We start from the raw sequence: 20052 nt of genomic DNA, 5'->3' as shown, positions 1-20052 counted from the left end.
AGCATGAACTATTCATCTACTGCCTGTCAAAAGGAAATAGAGCATTTGAAATTTAAAAGGGAATAATTGATTGATTGATTTTTTTTTACTACTCCAAATTTTGCTTTTTTGAAAACATATTTAAAAGATTTGTTTCCATTACACCCTGAAATGAAGGGCAACATAAATCTATAACCACCATTGTGTCCTGAATATGGAGAATTTAAAATAACTTTTCTTGTAAACCATTAGAATGTCTGTAAGTGTGTACAGTATGTAAGTCTGTTCTTTTCTTCAACCCCCTCCCGTAGAGAGCTCAAGCTGCATTGCAAGCAGTGAATGCTGTACAGTCTGGAGGCTTGGCACTTGCAAGTGTTCCAATTACTGAGGGTGGACTACCCCCCGGCCAGAGTTCTGTTCTTCGAATTATAGTTGAAAATCTCTTCTACCCTGTAACTCTAGAAGTGCTATATCAGGTAGGAACGAGCACAAATTTCAGGTTAGTTTTTTCCATTGTCAAATTCTGTTTATTGCTATTATATTTAAGCCAAATTTAGCATTTGGGCTATTTACCTATTCATTTTAGACTTGCGTCTTATATACTGTTCTTCCAATTTCTTGCACTCGTTAATTGTTTGACTTCCTATTGGAAAAATGTCATGATCTGATAGAACTTGTTCCGCTTTTTTTCTCAGAGCATAAATAAAAATCTACCTTGGCGTTTTAACTATATCATGTCTGCATTAGCATTAAATATAGCTGATCCTTCTATTGAGACATTAGTATAGTATAGACCAAAGTCTCCATGTCCGTAAGTGTAGCACTGATTATTTGGTTTATCAGTGTTGCTTAGATGTCCAGCCATTTCCTGAAAAGTACAGAAGTGTAAATTGACTACCTGAATTTTTATACAGATCTTTTCCAAGTTCGGGACTGTTTTGAAGATTATCACTTTCACAAAGAACAATCAGTTTCAGGCCTTGCTTCAATATGCTGACCCAGGGAATGCACATTATGCCAAAATGGTAAGAGTTATCCACCTCTTTGCATTAAAACACACATTCATAATTTGCTGCATACATTGATTTCAATAGTAGTCTTAATGATATTAGAGTTGTTGTTGAACAGAATTGTAAAGATGCTTTGTGAAATACTAATGAATTGCAGAAGAGTCTTCCTTTTCCATTTGCATTTAAGAAAAAGCCTTGTTTAACCCTTATTTCTTTGTTTTTATAAATATATATAATTGATAGCTGCAGTTAAGTGCTCTGATTGGGAAAGCAGTAAATGGTATACCGTAAGTGTAGGTAATACGCAGCACAAAATAAATGAAATTTGAAATTAATTTGGCTGTATGAGACCCCAAAGCTTAAGGAACATAGTGGTAATATGCACTCAAACAGTACCTTGTGCCCATGACATAAAAAAACCCAAGGTAAATTAAAAAAAGAAATACTATGATGTTCTTCTGCCTTCTCCACCTGCCCCTTCTATTCCAAATCTCTTCTGAATGCTGATTAGAGCATGAAACCTGATTGGTGGTGGTGAAGAGGGACGTCAAGTCATAGCTGACTTACGGCCACCCCAAAACCTGATTAAACATTAGTATTTTTCCTTTTTCTTTCATAGACTCTTGATGGTCAAAATATCTACAATGCTTGCTGCACTCTTCGTATTGACTTTTCCAAGCTCACAAGCCTTAATGTAAAATACAACAATGATAAAAGCAGAGATTTTACTCGTCTGGACCTTCCTTCAGGTGATGGGCAGCCTTCCATTGACCCTACTATGGCTGCTGCTTTTGGTAAGAAACCCCCACTCTGCCATGAAGCTCACTAGGTGGCACTGGGTTGGCTTGTTCTCTGCCTAACCTACCTCATATGGTGATTATGAGGATACAAAGAGGAAGAACCATGCAAGCAGCCCTGAGCTTCTTGGAGGAAGGGTGGGGAAATTGATTTCACTTTTATACAAATTGCTTTTGCCTTCTGGCACTGGAATTTTGCTGTTCATTGCACTGAAAACAGAAGTAAAATATTGGTTTGACATTTACACGGGGTCATTTCATAGAAAAAGAGCTGCAGGGACTCATTAGCATAACACATTAGCATAACTCATTTGCTTGTGCCATGCCCCATGACCAGGCTAAAATGGCTAGGATTTAGCTGCTGCCAGAGGGAGGAGTGTTCCCCCACCTGGTAGTGGCCCGATCAGGGCCGTTTTGGCCCCAATCCAGGCTGAAAGAGGCTCAAAATGGCCATTTGGGGCATGTTTTGGCCTGGATCGGGTTGGTGTCGAGAAGGGGAGGGGTTCCCCACCCGGCACCAACCCAATCCTGGCAGCTTTAGCCCTGATGCGGGCTGAAACCAGCCCCAAATGGCCAAAAATGGTCATTTGGGGCCCGTTTGGGCCTGAATCAGGGCTGAAATGGCCGGAACCAGGTTGGTGACGGGCAGGGGAAGCTTCCCCCGCCCAGCACCGACACGATCAGGACAGTTTCGCCCAATCCAGGCCGAAATGGGCCCAGAACGGCTGAAAATAGCCATTTTGGGCCCGTTTTGGCCCAGATCAGGCCCTAAATGGCTGGGACTGAGTTTGGTGCTGGGCGGGGAAGGCTTCGCCCACCTGCCACCGATCTGGATGGTTTCAGGCCTGATCCTGGCCGAAAATGGCCATTTGGGGCCCGTTTGGGCTGGAATTGAGGCCAAAACAGCCTGGACTGGTTTGGTGCCAGGCAGGGGAGGCTTCCCCCTTCCGGCACCAATCCAATCCGGATGGTTTTGGCTCAGATCGAGGCCAAAACGGGCCCCAAATGGCTGTTTTGGCCCATTTTGGCCCAGATCGGGGCCTAAATGGTCAAGACCAGGTTGGTGCCGGGCGGAGGAGGCTTCCCCTGCCTGGCACCGACCCTCTCCGGATGGTTTTGGCCCCGATCCAGGCTGTTTCGGCCATGATCCAAGCCGAAACAGGCCCAAAATGGCCATTTTGCGCCTGTTTGGGCCCGGATAGGGGGCCTGAATGGCTGGGATCGGGTTGGTGCCTGGCAGGGGAGCATTCCCCCACCCGGCACTGACCCAATCCAGGCTGTTTTGGCCCCAATCCGGGCTGGAACGGCCGCAATCGAGGCCTAAACGGCCCCAAATTTTTCAAAGTCTGGTGGGCGAGCCACCTGACTGTTGGGGGAACTACGGAAACGGTGTTCCGGTGCGTTCCCCCCCCCCCCCAGATGAGCCCTGTATTCACATACTATTGCTTGGAAGACTATTATGAAAAGTATTAATGATCCCAAACCAGGTTTTGTTGTCCTATGGTGGGCTGATATAATTTTTAAAACACCTTCATAATGAATGAATGATCTTAAAATGAACATTTCCTAAAACTGTAAAATCTTTTGTGGACATGAGGCAGTATATACTTCAGAGTTCAGACTCACTTTCTGAACAGTGATTAATGACACAAACAAAGAATGAGTATTCCGTAAGCTGTCTCTGGCAAGATTCTTACGGAATACACATTTTTGGTGACATGGGCTGTTTCATACATCACTTTCTATCACTCCAAACCTGCAAGTCCCAGCTTACAACGATTGACATGCTATATATATTATGTGGATTTCCTCTTACACTAGTTCACTGTTTTGGGCAGAACACTCCTGCATACACTAGACAGCTACATTAAGTAATAATCCAGCCCTTGGTTTAATAAATGGTGGTGGAGGCAGTGGCTGTTCTTGATTGGGGGTAGATGTCTGAGTAACTATTTCCCTTTGAGTCTGAAAGGTATACCTAGCTTCCAGTATAAAGTAGGTTAATCACATCTCTAGAATTCTGAGCTCCACGACAGGTAGCAAAGGACTTTTGCGAGCTGCATGCTCAGATGCTTGCTGTTCTAGACAAACACAGCAGTATTGTATGTCTGCATGTGGTATCAGTATTCATGCAGGCCCTTTCTGGCTGAATAAGCTTTTTGTTACTGGCTGCTTGTATAATGACTTACAGTGAAAATAAAAACTATGAACAAACGATTGACATCTATTGCCAGTTATTAGCCATGTAAGGGACTAATGTATGCATTACAAATGTAAAATAGATCGTCTTTTTTTGTAGTATCTGTAAAGCTGCTACATTGAGATTAAAGATAAGAACATATTCAGATGGAAGGACATGTTTTAACTGCTTGAGGGGGTGATTTAGTGCTAATTTTTTTTGAAGTAGCGCAATATCATCATAAAGAGTATGAACTCATATTTCTGGAAATGCAGATAAACCTGTTTCTGTCTTTGGACCTTTTCTACACATCAGCCTACTAATTGTTTTTTTTCCTTTTTTTTTTGCACCTTCATTTTGTGTGTGCTGCTTTCATTGTAAAGGTTGGCTTTATTTTCAGAAGCTTGGATCCAAAGAACTGCTAGTGCTGTTCTGCAGAGACATGACACTAGATCATAGTAATATTTTGAGGGTTTAATTTCCTTTGCACTGTGTAGCACAAGGTTTAGAACAACCCTTCCATGAGCAGTTGCCTTCTGCCTGTGGAACCTTTGCATACATACCTCTTCAATGTCAGAAACATAACCTCAGACAACGATGTCATATGAGTGTATGGATCACATGAAAATGCAGGCTGTTAATATTTTTTCTTCTATCAGAATTTCAGTTTGAATAACTTGACTTTAAATAGCTTATGGGGTGGAAACCACTATCAAGTCACAGACAACTTATGGCAACCCCTCATGGGGTTTTCACGGCAGGAGACTTTCAGGGGCGGTTTGCCATTGTCGTCTTCTGCATTATGACCCCGGACTGCATGGTGGTCTCCCATCCAAGTACTAATCAAGGCCAACCCTGTTTTAAGCTGAGACTTTAATTGCAACAGAGAAAACAAGGAACATTCTCAAGGATTGCAAAAATGAAGCACAAAAGTACAAGATATGTCAAAAATAGGAATGTGTTGTAAACTACAACTTGAAAACATTACATGAACCAATAATATGAACAAATACGATAAGCATACCATTATATTGGGAAGAAAGGTGGGGTATGAAGTAAATGAAGTAAATAAATAACAAGTGTATAAATATTCAGAAGAATGGACAGTATAAATGTATAAATTCACTTGAAATGGAGTTTGGCTGGCAACCTATGTGCTTGTCTTCTGTTTTACTCTTTTTGATGTATTATATATTTGTGTATTTATACTGTCCCTTTTCTGTGTATTTATACTTGTTTATACATTGAATATTTATAATTGCATGCTTGTCACATTTTTTTTTACATTGAGGCTTTAGGTCATGTTTTCAATTTGTAGTTCACAACACACCCCTGTTTTTGATATATCTTCTTGTACTTTGTTTTTGCAAGACTTTAATTGCCACATAATTAATGATGGAGGCTTGGACCCTGTCTAGCCATAAGCAGAACAGTGCTTGTGTAAGCAAATTTTCCCACTTCCTTCTCTGCCCCTGGCCAGTTGTTCCCCTGCTGTTCAGTGGCTCCTGGGAACAGTGCTGGCGCAAGGGGGGGCAGTTTCTGTCAGGTGGGGGAATTGGCAAAACCCACCCCCTGCTAGGTGCTACCCTGGGGCCTTGAATGCATGACTAGTTTCTGCACTTGCATTTTAGTATGTTGGCATACTCCAAGATATAAAGGAATCATTCCTCTAACACCAAATACTGAATTGCAAATTCACATGAAATGACCAACTATGGTTTGCTGTGAAGGAGGAAGTATGGGAGGGGAAATCCAAGTACAAGAGGGAAGAAGCTTGTGAGCCAGAAGCTGGCTTCTGGAAACCATAGTTCTGACATATAGGAGCCAGCCTAGTATGTGTGTGCTTCAGTGAAATCTATTATGTTTGATACTGAACAAGATTAATGCAGAATCTAAAGCCAGTTGGATCCTATGACTGCCTGTATGGCCTGGAGGTAAGGACAGCCTGCAGTAGCACACATGGACTGAGGAGACCGGAGGGACTGAATGAGTGTGTGCATGCAGATGCACTCGGACAAATAAGTGTCAGGCTAATCCACTCTGAATCTGGTTATGTGCTCTGTATACAACATTTTGCAGTATCTGTTTTCCATTTTAGGCACTCCAGGCATCATCTCCTCACCATATGCAGGGGCTGCTGGCTTTGCTCCTGCCATTGGCTTTCCCCAAGCTGCAGGCAAGTCCTTTTTAATGTGTTTAATTTTGTTCTTCAGTTGCTACCTGAAGAACAGGTGTTTATTAAAAAGTAAAATGAATAATACATTTACCTGAACAAAAAGAGTAGAGAGAAATTTTGGCACCTTTTAACCTGCCTCTCTTGCCTATGGTACTGGTAGGGGTCTTGTTCATAATCATAGATCTATAACAATATAACTTTTCAATACCAATTCCCTTTTGGGCTTTGGAAATGTTTATGCTGATTTAAAGCTGAATAGGGATTCATGGAATTAGTTTTACTATATATAGCTACTAGCACACATGGTCTGGCATACATGGTTTAAAAACCAAACCCTTACATAACTAGGTATGCAGGATCTAAGGCCGGTGGCACTTTTGAGATCAACAAGATTTTCGGGGTAAAAGCTCTCTAGAGTCAGAGATCCCTTCTGAAGGTATCTGAAGAAGGTAGCTGTGACTCCCAAAAGTTTATACCTTGAAAATCTTGTTGGTCTCTAAGGGGTCACTGGACTCAAATCTTGGTGTTCTACTGCAGACCAGCACAGCTGCTTAGCTATAACTGTAACTTAGGTGACTCTTCTGCAGTGGTTTTTATGGAACTCTTTTTGCTCTCAGGTCTGTCGGTCCCAGGTGTTCCCAGTGCGCTTGGTCCTCTTACGATCACCACCTCTGCCATGACTGGGCGGATGGCCATCCCAGGAGTTACTGGAATTCCTGGAAATTCTGTCTTGCTTGTTAGCAATCTGAATCCTGATGTAAGGCTATACATGTACTGTTAATCATAACACCGTTGAAGATTTCTGCTTAATCTGCAGTACTTATCAAAATGTAAAATGCAAATCAGCGATTAAATATAATAGTATTACCAATGAAAAGTCTCATACCTGACCACTGCTTCTTGTGTTCTATATAACTAAGCAAATATGACTTGAAACATCATTGTTCTAATATAACTATGACAATTCAAGGCATCTTTTAAGGATTCTTTGTGGCCATAAGATAATTTTAATGTTCCTAACACTCCTGTGACTTGTAATAATCTTGTCATATCTGCCTTGAGTCAGTGAGAAAGGCAGATTATAAATAACATAAAATACATTTTATGTAGACTTGTAATCTTGTTCTATTTAATGCAGGCAATCTCACCAGATGGGCTCTTCATCTTATTTGGTAAGTTATTTTGTGTACAAAATTAGAATAATTAAATTAATACCTTTTACTTTGTTTGTATTTTTATTCTTTAAAAACTGCTGTTAATTCCAGTCAATTTTTTTCATAGTTAATCATTTGCAGTCTTTAATATAGGGAACATTAGAACAATCTGCTCTACTAGGTAGTTGTATTTAACTTGTAGGATGATAATTCATAGATGTTAAAGATCTTTATCAGGATTTTCATCATCTGCCGATGTGTTAATAGTTGAAACAGTAACACGAACTGCATGTATTTCCAGTGATCACTGGGTCACGGTAAACTTATTTCTTCCAGTTGCAATTCAGTATTGCCGAGCTTAGGACTGTGCATTTGGTGCATCTCTGAGTTTAGGACGGTATTGCTGTGTATTTAAAAGATGTATGCCTAAAAATCTATGCAAATGTCTAACTATACCAGCTTCCAATTATAGGTATATTCACTTAAAGAATTCATGCAGTAAGATGTTCAAGATAACTGCGTTGACAATATGTGATAACTGATGCTCCGGGAATTCAAGGCACTTTAACATTCTTTTCATTTTGGCAGGTGTTTATGGTGACGTTCATCGTGTGAAAATAATGTTTAATAAAAAGGAAAATGCCTTGGTTCAGATGGCAGATGCAACCCAATCCCAGCTAGGTATGGTCAGACAGTAAAAGATTGGCTTTTGTGGTGCTGTGTTCATTCCTGTTTTACGTTCAATGTGGTATTTTTTTTTTTTAACAAGCTCCAGATATTGTAGTTGCCATGTCCTGGGTAGTCTGTGCTAGCTCAGTCTTGTCAGATATTGGAAGCTAAGCAGGGCTGACCCTGGTTATTACTTGGATGGGAGACCACCAACGAAGTCCAGGGTCACTACTGGAGGTGTGCTATTCAGGTTTCCAATTCGGGATAAATACCCAAATCAGACAAGATTTGTAAAGATTCCGGATTTCTGAATTGGGTCCAGCATTGCCGGCCTGATTCAAGAATCTTGATTCAAAGCTTTCTGAGGGGATTTGGGTCGCTTCGGAAAGTGAAGCCTGCCAGTCAGCTGGAGCAACAGCGGGGGATTTAAACTTTAAAGTGCTTCCCATGCCATTTACAGGTAGTGCTCTGCCAGTCAGCTGGAGCAACAGTGGGGAGCTCCGCCAGTCAGCTGGAGTAATGACAGGGGCGCTTTAAAGTTTGCACCCTTGCTTCAGCTGATTGGCAAGCCAGGTAAGTCCAGGGGCGTGGAGGTGGAGCTGAGCTGGAACAAAGCTTCCCTTGGCCTTTTCACTTCAGTGTGCTCTGAACCTTTACAAAGCATACTGAAGTAGTTTAAATACCTGAATCCTGAAGCAGCTTGCCAATTTGGGATTCAAGTTGTTCTGGATTGTTTTCCTGCTGTCAGTCCCTGGCAGTTAGATCCCCAAGTTCTCCACAGTTAACACACAGGTGTTCCAGTTGAAGTAATTTTATTCGAGATCCATTCAGTACAAGCTGCTCAGACAGTGGAATTGGCAGAAGTGATGTATGTGGGGCTAGCAGTGTTAGTTATAGGGAATATTTTCGCCTTTGGGAAAGAGGACCGTTAACGGGGCGGGGGGGTGTTGGAGTGAGACGTTGTTTTAGAGCAGAAAGTGAGAAAGAGGAACTTATCTTTGGTTCTCAAGAAGGATACATTTCGAGCCAGTTTCAGCTGGCAATCAAGGACACTGGTTCAGCGGAGCGAGGAAGAGAAAGTAAACATTCGTGAGATAACCTACTGGCAATGCAGCAATAAAGAACTTCCCACACTCTCAGAGACCAGAGGCAGAGCCAATATACATTCATGGCAGATATGCAGGAGGCATATATGACACCCGCTTCGGGTAAACCCCAAGCAGGAACCCCGTGCACACCCCTAGTCACTACACAGTCAGGCAACAGCATACCACTTCTGAATGTATCTTGCCTTGACAACTCTTTGTAGTTGCCATAAATAGGCTGCGACTTGACAGCTCTTTCCACTAGATATTGTAGCCGTTCTTTTTAAAAAGGACCTGCAAAAATTCCAGGTTTTTCTGCTTCATTCTTTCCCCCCATACTATAAGTAGGATGTTATTTCCTTTTTATAAAGATGGAAAGTCTGTTGTTTAAACTAGACACCCTTCTTTGTGTGTTAGTAATAGTCAGCAATAATATATTAGTTTAAAAGTGCTGCTATAAATTGATACCAAATTGTTTGCTGTTTTTCTAAAATTGCTGGAAGAAAGTATATAAGAAAACTTGTTTTGCCCAAAATAAGGGTGTGCTGGTGTAGTAATATTGTATTTTTAAAAAAATCTTTTGGAAAAACTGGAACTCTGGCTTTTAAAATGTGAAAATATAAACGAGAATTAAGGTCAGGTGAACTGTATATCCAATTCTATCACTAATTGATAGTCAAAACAGACTCAGAGTAGGTCAGAATCAGAGTAGCTGTTCTTTCCAGATCTTAACTTCCTGACTTGAACATTTTAGCCATGAATCACTTAAATGGACAAAAACTTTATGGGAAGGTGCTTCGTGTTACGCTCTCAAAGCATCAGACAGTACAGCTCCCTCGTGAGGGACAAGAGGACCAGGGCCTGACTAAGGACTATAGTAATAGCCCTTTGCATCGCTTTAAGAAACCTGGCTCAAAGAACTTCCAAAATATCTTCCCACCATCTGCCACTCTGCACCTCTCCAACATTCCGTAAGTATCCAGACATGGGAGGTACTCAATAGCCTGATCTAATTTGTAGACTATAGGCCTGATCCAAGGTGCCGTTTTATGCTTGCACATGGCATAGAAATAAATTTCTGTTTTGAAACTGTTTGCATTGTGATATGAACAAGCTGTTCTCAGAACAGCCTGCTTCTCAGATCTGTGGTCTGTAGTTAAAGGCTGCATCGTTCCAGGTGCATAAATCCCCGATTTCAAATGGGAGTGTCTCACATATTTCCATGCAGGATTACAGACGTCAAACGTGCAAGCTTCTACAGTGAGTCATCTGAAAATGAACTTTTGAACAATGGTACTTAACGTATTTTTAAATGAAGCATTTTATGCCTTTCTTCCCAATGTAGACTCAAAATGGCTTGCAGAGAAGTACAGGAATGCCATCAAAACGATCAGTAGATCTGTACGGACTACAGTACTCTTCTGTCCTCCAAGTTTTCAGTGCAGCGTCAGCCAGAGTTTGATGGTCAGGATAGAGGAGTGACCATAGCCTATCGCAGGATAACAAAGGAGTGTAGATGTAGTTGAGAGATAAAACTAAAATGGATGCCAGGGACACTTCCGTTGGAGCACATTTTCATGCCTACTCTCTGGCAGTGAAAGCAGTGAAGCAGCTTCACTTCATCGGTACTGCCTTTGCATCCAAGAATATCTGACTACCTGGGGTGTTACAGGTGGTGAAGAACTGTAGTCTCTTTGCCTTTGATAATATAAACCTGGGACATTCAGTAGCTAGATGTGACACTTGATACAGCAGTTCACAGATAAAATTACTTCAGTCTCTCATGAGCTAGACCCCTCAAGTTTGGCTGTACAGTTTCAGGTATCAGAGGGTTTTTTATTTGTTGGGTTAATTTCATATTCTTTGACTTGAGGGATATGGGCATGCTGTTCAGTGCAGCCTGCAGTACGCCATCCTTGCTCTTTATAGTTTATTGTACCTAGTCAACATGAGAGAGACTATGGATTACTGAAGACCCCATTAAACAAGAGCTGTGCCTGGGAGTGGGGGCTACTCCCTTGAAGACCATCTTATTTCTAAAACCTCTCTTTAAACAAAAAAAGTCCCTGCACCTGAATAATGTTGTCTTCCATCAGCAAACACCCCTTTTGGCCACGGTGAGTGGTAGTTGTGAACCTTCAGGCACTGCTGACTTGTTTCTAAATTTACATCCAGTCTCTTTTAACATTTGAAGCAGCTAATAATGTAGAGTAAAAATACAGCTAACCTTCATAACAAAACTGACTAATCACCTGTAAAGCTTTACCATGAATTAAACGTAGAAGGAAACAAGACTATACCCATCCATATGTATATGTATATGGAGTCGTCTCCAATAACATTGCTTCAGACCATTCCTGAAGTTTCAGCAAAGATGGATTTTTCTAAACCTCTTTCCATCAGGCTTTTCCACAAGGCAGGTAGTATTTCAGAGAAGTGGAGTAGTCTTAGAGGACTGTTCCTGTTGACAAAATAACCAATTGTTGCTAATAAAACCTTAACCAATCATGAGTTGATAGAGAAGTGATTTTTCAAATACGTGAATCCTATGTCTACATAGAGCTTTAAAGGCTTGGATGCAAAGCAGTGTTTCCATGAGCACAAGGATGGTTGCCCACAGATTATGACTTTCTCACTCTCCTACCCCGCTGTACTCCCAAACGTCCCCTGAAATGCATGGGGGTGGGAGATAGACTGCAGCAGGATGGAGGAGGTGAGAAAGTCATGCTCTGGGCGGAAGTCCATGGAAACACTGCTTCGGATCTAAGCGAGTATCTTGAGTTGAGCTTGGAAACTAATAGGTAATAAATAAAGCAGTTTTAGGGTAAAAGTCATATTAACATGTTTAGCTTCTGTCAGACATACTGCTGTTTGATTTCTGTAGAGACAGACTTTCTAGACCCATTTTAGTCTGGCTTCCAACTTGCTTTCAGGACCAAATCTACCTTGGATGTCCTACTAGGTGACTTTCAATGAGAGACTGGCAAGAGTGTGTCCCTGGTGATGCTTCTGGATATGTTTGTGGCTTTCAGTACTATAAATCATGGCCTTCCAGACTGGTTTAGAGATGTTAAAAATTTCTGAGTTTTGAAGCTATGGAATTTTAATTTTTTTGTTTTTGCTTTTTAAAGAAAAATCTTGGGGGAAATTGATTTGGCCACAATTATCCATGATCATCACTCCCAGATTAGCGCTGTATGGGAGACAGCTTTTGAAGCATGCTTAAGAGCTGCAATTAATGCAAAACCTCAAGGCAGTTCCTGAAAGGCCCCATCCCACTGAGGCACTAACAGACGCAGAGCTGCTGAGTTCCGGCAGTTGCGATATGTTGTGCCTTCAGACCCTGGGAACACATTGTGTGAGTATTGAAAAAGTAATCCTGCCTGCCAGTGTGCCTCTGGGCCCAATTCTGAATGTTGTTGCCTTTAAATGGCCTTGCCCGGGAGTGCTTGAAGAACTGCTCACCAGTTGAAACCGCCATTGCAGGCCCTGCTGTGTGACCCCCTCCCTGACATCCTAAGGGGAAATGGGTGACTATAAGGCACTGGAAAGTTATATTACCACTCCTTTTTATATTGTTTTTATTCTGTTAAGTTTTTTTTGGCTGCTCCTTTAATGGCTTTATGTTGTGATCTGTTTTTTAAATTGAAATCTTTACTATTTATTTTTTTTTTTGCTTTTGATACTGATTTATCTGAAACAGTAATGCTATTAGCTAATTGTTTTATTCCTGTTTTCTTTTGCTACTGTATCATTGCTTTAATGCTTTATTGCTATGTCTTATGATAGTGCCTCAAGAATATATGGATTGAGATTATATGCTACAGTTACTCTAAATAAATCAATTCTATTTATAGACCTCCTATAACAGTTGAGGACTTGAAGAGTCTTTTTGGAAATACTGGATGTAATGTGAAAAACTTCAAATTCTTTCCGTAAGTTTCTGCAATAATTTGGAAAACTGCAATGAACTCCTATTACTTATTATTAATTAATGGTTTTATAATTAATTAATGGTAGCAAATGAAGAAGGATGTAGAATCAAATTACTATTTAATGTGCACGGATAAAAAATAGTTCATCCAGATCTGCATGGCTTAAACTTTCCCTTGCCTTCACAGTGGTTCTCTTGTCAACCAGGCTGGGAGGCTGTAGGTAGAATTGTTGATTTAACAGATCTTCCACATGTAGTAAACTAAACTTTGCCAGTCTGATGTGGTAGGAAGGAGATGCATGTTATTTTGATAAGTTGTCATCTTCCTTTCTTACGGAGAAATATTTAAAGATCTTCTAGTTTTAATTGAGCTTTCCATTGTCTGTCTGCCTTGTTCTGTGTCTCGCTGGAAGTGAGATAAATAACCAGAATGAGATGCTACGTAGGACTGTCACACCCATCTTTCTTTTTGGCAGTTGTCGTGTTCTTGTTTTGCTAATGACCCAGTAACTGTGATTTACATCTAGTACATTTTAATCCCACCCTTCCTCCAAGGTGCTTAGGTCTGTGTAGATTATTTTCTCCTTCTCTGTTTATCATCGCAACAACCCTGTCTGGTAGATTAGGCAAAGATAAAGATTGCCCTAAAATCACCCAGCAAACTTCATGGCAAAGCATGGGTTGGAACCGGCTCCTTCCAAATCCTCGTCTGACCCTCATAACTGCTGCACGACACTGGATTTTGAGGCATTAAACTGTTAAGATGTGGCTAGGGCTTAACAATTTCTTTTTCATTTTCAGAAAAGACCGCAAAATGGCTCTCATCCAGTTGGGTTCAGTGGAGGAAGCCATCCAGGCTCTTATTGAGCTCCACAATCATGATCTTGGAGAAAATCATCACCTCAGAGTTTCCTTCTCCAAATCTACCATCTGATACATGTTGGACACTTTCTTTTTAAAGACTCTACCCACAGTTAAGAGTAAAACCTTCAGACAGAGACTGGAGTAGTCAAGATAAACGCTGCATCCTTGAACTATGAAACTCGCGATAAGTTGATGTGTATTTCTATACACACAATGAACCAAGGGATGATCTTTCTATATCTCGCTGTTCAAAAGGCTAATAATTTTCCATGAAATTTTCTTATCTAGTATTTAATAACAAAACATTTTCGGTAGAAGCCCCTGTTTTGAATGATTTCAGGAACATAATTTTTAGTTTGTTCCAAAATGACCGTACACAACATTTCTGTGCCCCATTAAATTACCCTAACAAAAAATGCCTTCAAATTAAACTTAGCAGATAGCTTTAAAATACTAATAAAGAATGTTCATTTTTATCCTTTGTGGAATTTTTTGATGGACTTACATTTTAATTAACACCTATTGAAACTCTTGGAGGAAAGGCAGGGCCTTCTTTCTCCTTGAAATACAAGAATTTCCAAATCATATAGCTGACACCAGTAAATTGTCTTAATGTGCTCAGTGACACTTTTATCTAGGTATAAAATCATGGCACGAGGTTTAGTTTTTATTACTATGAAATGATGTGTAACAGCAGTTTTGGAGAAAATCAAATGTGTCCTGATTTCCATTTTTTTTTTTAATTTTTACCTTTCTTTCAGAGAAAAAATGTTTACACTCTTAAGGGAAAAAAATTCAGGTCTGTCATATGGTTTGACAAATTTTTAGAAAGGTTATTTTTGGTAAGGTCTTGTTTAAAAACACAAAGTTAAACCTCAAGGGTTTTTTGTACCACTATAATCTCTAATACTTAAATCAGAATTACTGTGTATTTACTTAATTTCTTATGTGCCTTATTATGTGCTTATAATGATACAATAGTTTAGAGTTTTATCTGAAGTATCTTAAACTGTATTGTGGCTTGGCGAGGTTTTTTTTTTCTTTATCTTAGTTTTTAAAAGTTTGGTGATTTAAAAAATGTTTTAATAAGTAATAGTCGAATCAGATTTCTGGTGCTTTGGTACAGGGGTGGGGAGGTGACACTGAAGACAATTCAGGGACCATCCTGTAGGCCTCTTCACAATATTTTGGGGGTTGCAGCTGAGTGGCATCACTGTTGGGCTCTAAAGAATGTTCTCCAGTTTCTGGATGGTATATAACCTGTTGAGCCAGTGGCTCTTTGAGAATATTTTTGTCTCAGGATTCCTTTTCACTCAACAGAACTGGGCTTGCTGTACTAAATGTGGACTTGCTTTCCTTCATAAACATCATAACTTCAGTACTGAATGTTCACTCCTGTTTGGAGAGCAAGATGAGATGCAATTCTTTTTTGTGTGTGTGAAATAGGTATATACAAGTTATTTCTATGATTGTAATACAATGTTTTTAGAGGTGTCTCAAGATGTTATGTCTACTGAAATTCTTCATTGTTCGTAAGGTATTCCTCAAGTTTAAGGGTGATTAATCCTTAAATAGTTTTGCAGTCGGACACAGATTTTTTTTTTTTTAAGAAATGAATTTGAGTGTAATGGCTGGTAGTGCTTATTCATCTTAGGGATTTTTTAGCAAGTCAAATTGTTCTTCTGAAAATATGGTTCAGCAGAACTCCATAGCATTAGATCTTGCTCAGATCTCTTTTTAAAAATGGTAATTTTTAATTTGATAGCTTGGTAAATATTCTTGAAATGCAGGCTTCTTGGTAATATTGCTGTAGGATGAAAGGATAGGCAGTGAGACCGTTGCTTCCTTAAATTATACAGCTATATTTGGGTAGATGTTCCCAATTCCAGCTGATCATGATGGGAAACCTTTGGACACTTAACTAAAACTTGTGTATTTTTTACTTGTCAGCAGATACATTGCTTTTACACAGAGAAATTTTAGTGTCCACTAATGACTGGTCCTAAGTTCACCATGACTTCACAGCTGTTCAAAAATAAAGGTATACAACTAGTAAAGGGTATCAAGATCTTCCCTCAGTTCAGCAGTGGGATTAAACAGGCGCCTGACTTCAATATGGCACTTGATCCTGTCATTCAGCTGATATCAGTGGAACATGGCTCTAAGTAAGCATGTTCAGGATGACAGTCTAGTTAGGCATGAGATAACTAGCTTATTGAAGTAGGGCTGTAATGAATTGGCTGCCTCCTTAGCTTGGTTAAAGTTTCCTTAAGTTTGGTCACCATGATGTGTTTAATGCTGCTACAAAGGGGGGACATTATTGGAATTGAATGTAACTGTGAAGCAGGAAAAAACAACCTGAAGTTTTGAGAATGAGCATTAGCAATGTATAATATCACGGGTGAGGGTGGGGTGTTTGTGTGTGTTTGTGTGTGTGTGCAGTGTGAAATATTGTATGTGTATGCAGATACACATTGCAAACATTTAATTTATTGACTTAACTAATCTTTAAAAAAGCAACTTTGTAGTGTTAAGGGAGAAAAATGGTCAACATGAGAAATAGCTTCATTCTGTCCCTAGAAAATGTCATTTCTACAATCATTGCCGTTTGTGTTTTGTAGGGCATACATTTTTATATGCTGGCGCCTTTAAAATGGTTCAACCAAAATTTGGATGGTAGATACCTATCTTGTGTGGTCCTGTCATAATTATATTATCTGTTGTAGTGCATGTGTTCTCAACACTTTGTGGTTGGCTTATTTTCACAAGGCTGTTTTCCATAAATTGCATATGTGAGCAATGGCAGCACACTTTGTTTGCATGTAAAACAATTGTTCCATTTAGAGCAAGTTATATTTACTTACCTTTCTTTTAAAAAATAGACGCCCTAACCCTTTAATTGAGGTTAGGACAACACTCGCTTTCCTATTTTCTTGTTTTTTATTCCTTTGCTGCCGAATGGCGGCATTAGATTCTGCTTCAGAGGATGTGGTTATTGGATAGCAGCCTCTGTGCAAAGGGTTCCTTATCAAGCACCCTAGTACAGAATGGCCAGTTATCCAGAGTACTTGATCTTTGCTGGCATTCATTTCATCAACTGAGTCTCTTCTCTTTTCTCTCACCATTAATCCTCAAAGTGATTGAAATTAACACTGTGTGACCCTCGCAAATGCTTTGGAGTTGAAAACTGTTCCGTTCTCAGTCTTCTTCCTGTCAGATATTTGAATCACTGACTCTACAGCTGATAAAATACCTTCAGGTCCCTAACCAATTAACTAACTTAATGTTTTGGCTGCAAAGACTTGGCAACAGTGCCTTTTAATATACCGGAGGAAGGGAAGCAGTGTCTTGAATAAGAATCTGTGGTTTAATAAACTCCTATTAACTGTAAGAATAAATATTTTTATTAAAGTAATATGTCATATTCCAAATTACATCCAAAATAGCTTTGAAATTAGGTCCAGGGCTCATCAGTGTTGTGAAAGAGCTGTGTTTAAAAACTACATTTCAACTAAATAGTCCATTTCAGTCACTTGTGACTCTCATTACTAGAGCCTAAGCCATAATAGCTTTCATCCTGAGGGCAAAAAGCTGCTAGTTTTGGATAAATACTGGAAGGAAAAGTAATCTCTTTCTTTCTTTTGTTCCAAATTGGCTTAAGGAGGGAAAGAGTGCGAGTTTGTGGTCAGCACAGACTGCTGGTGTTTCAGTAGTTCAACATATTGGAGTCTTTGCTTATTAGCCTTACAAACGATTAGAGAAGCAAATTTTAGAACTGCAATTAAAGCTCGGATTGCACTGTTTACTTAACTCACAGTGGCAACCCTATGTCTTTGCAAGGTATAGAACTTCAAACAAATATTCCTTTGTTAAGTCTTTCCCAGACTTGGTTGCCTTTTGTCTCCCTGTCAGTTGCACTATGACTGTGCTTGGAGGATACCTTGATGGCTCTCTGTGCCTATATATCCAAATGTAGCCTTGAGTTGTCTGTGTGGCACCTCTTTTTATTTCTTTTCACAGATGGAGAAATTGTATGCGGTGGAATTTTGTTGCTGTAAAACATAGTGTATAGGCTTTCTTTCGGTAATGAAGAAACCTCAGATTTTCCTGTTCAGTCTTCATCCTGTCCTATGTAGTACATATTGATATTTTCAAAGGAGAAGGGGGCTGAGTGGTTAACTGCATTAAAGCCATTATGTTTGCCTTTTACTTTTTTGGTGGACTGGTAACTGAAAAAACTGCCACATTTAAACTGTTGTGCTGATAACTGTTCAAGTTGCACAGAGATTTTCTTGAAGCAAATTAACTCCTAATTGTCTTTGCAAAGATCTGTATATTACATATGAGACTGTTCTCTTAACAAATCTTAACAATTAGGAATTATTTGAAATTGAAAAACTTCTAAAACTTAATTTCAGGGTTTAAAGAAAAACACAAAATGGGACCAAAGTTTATGTGCCTTCGGTAGATGTGTATTTTTTTTTCTTTTGCAAACTTTCAGTCTTTACAAATCAATACTCTTGTTTTCAAGAAAATATGTATTTATATAGTAAAAACCAAATGACCCATGAACTGTCCATTTGTGCAATCAGTTGTAACTGTTCCATTTGGGTTTGTTATCCCTTTGCCTTCTGCCATTGTAGCATCAGTATGCTGCAACATGCAGGAATCCAAGTTAAATTCTTCGGCTGTGGTTGCCCTCGATAGCTTGCAGTGGAGAAGTAAGGGGGGGGGGACCTTAGTATCAAGACAACCAACCCTCCATGATAAGTGAAGGGTACGTGTTTTGGGGGAACTTTGGTCCTTGAATCTATGTCCAGTATTAGGGATGATAGTGGAAATCTAACCAGCTGTATTCTTGGATTCATTTCTTAAATGTTTTAGGTTTTTTCCCAATTCATCCTACAGTTCCTGTAAATGTTCAAAAATATGGTGACTGACCAAGTAGATCGTTGCACCAGATTGTCACCTCATTGCAATGACCAAAGATTGTCTGCTCTGCTTATATACTGAGACATCTTGTCAGTTTTCTCTTCAGCTCTCTTTTCTGAAAGACTCTGCAAGTGGCCTTTTTATGAATGCTCTCGGTGAATGGACCACTTGATGAGAGAAGCTACTTTTAAAAAATGTGAACCAAATGTAATGGCATAAGGCAAGGGGCTAATGGACTGCTTAGTACTGTATTTTAAAAAGGAGCATGCTTACAGGAGTCAGACATTCCCTAATTTTTCATGTGTTCCTAAGTCCCTTTTTCAGTTTGTAAAAAAATATTAATCTAAACACAAGAAAATGCTGTAAATATTTGTAACAACATTTTTTACCTGGCAAAAAAAAAAAGGTTTTTGGGAACAAGTATAACATGGTTTTTATATTAAATAAAACATCGATTGTCTTGTATATTTTGATAAGCAACAATACCAGCTTTCATTTGTTAAGCAGCTTGCGGCATTGGAGGGGAAAAGGATTCCATGTTGTTCAGATGACTTGATGTTAAAAATGCAAAGAAGTTGAAATATTAAAGAAACCTATTTTCTAACTGCGTAGTGCATGGTTAATTTGGACTTCTGTACACTGCCGTATACTCCATTTCTTTTAAGTTTTGTGTATTTGCTGATTATTACTTGAGTATCTATACTTAACTCTTTTTCTAACAACTCTAGTTGTAGCATGCCTCTTAATAAATGTCATGACATCTGTACTCTCAAATTTTTCTGCGTTCTTGTCTATTGCTTTGGATTTCTCCTTCTAATGTACAGCTAATGTCTCTCTGTTTTTATTTGTGTTCCTTTCCCTCTATTGGCCATTTTACACTTGCTCTCTCTGGATTGTGTTTGAAGTCTTTGACAATTGCATCTTCATGGAACATCCTTATGACATAATTTACATCACAGTTGTGTACGGATAAGATATTGACTTGTGTTTCCAATGCACTGGCCAAAGCAAGGCTACGACCAGCAATGAATTTGAGCTGCCTCAAATAACTTCTACACGATTTTTGTTGAGACTAGCTATTCCATTCGTGTGTGTGTTTTTCTAAATCTAATGAAGAGGGATGTGTGGGTTGATGTAACACATAGCTACACACTCTATCTTAATCCAAAGCATGCCTCCCCCATTGTGCCTCTTCTTCCATCAAGTTGAGAAACATTTGTGGCAATCAGCTTCTCCATATTTCCTTGTATGTCCTAGTTGTTAATTTTTTGTT

The 20052-nt window shown here is 39.5% G+C and overlaps 1 protein-coding gene across 5 annotated transcripts in view; it reads left to right on the top strand.

The window, feature by feature from the left end:
• Positions 1-19383, top strand: part of PTBP3 (polypyrimidine tract binding protein 3) — a 64078-nt gene extending 44695 nt beyond the window's left edge. For all 5 annotated transcript variants that reach the window (XM_054986224.1, XM_054986222.1, XM_054986220.1 and 2 more), the window contains 10 exons: positions 291-455; positions 894-1004; positions 1609-1783; positions 6064-6141; positions 6759-6898; positions 7280-7313; positions 7884-7976; positions 9804-10020; positions 12907-12984; positions 13785-19383. In XM_054986224.1, coding sequence (XP_054842199.1) covers positions 291-455; positions 894-1004; positions 1609-1783; positions 6064-6141; positions 6759-6898; positions 7280-7313; positions 7884-7976; positions 9804-10020; positions 12907-12984; positions 13785-13917 — 1224 coding nt within the window. In that variant the 3' untranslated portion in view covers positions 13918-19383. The remainder of the gene's footprint in view (positions 1-290; positions 456-893; positions 1005-1608; positions 1784-6063; positions 6142-6758; positions 6899-7279; positions 7314-7883; positions 7977-9803; positions 10021-12906; positions 12985-13784) is intronic.
• Positions 19384-20052: the final 669 nt, after the last annotated feature.

The sequence above is a fragment of the Eublepharis macularius genome, chromosome 8, assembly GCF_028583425.1.
Source record: "Eublepharis macularius isolate TG4126 chromosome 8, MPM_Emac_v1.0, whole genome shotgun sequence".
In the NCBI taxonomy this organism is placed as follows: domain Eukaryota; kingdom Metazoa; phylum Chordata; class Lepidosauria; order Squamata; family Eublepharidae; genus Eublepharis; species Eublepharis macularius.
The sequence above is the reverse complement of the archived record's forward strand: the minus strand, read 5'-3'. Positions and strand labels throughout refer to the sequence as shown.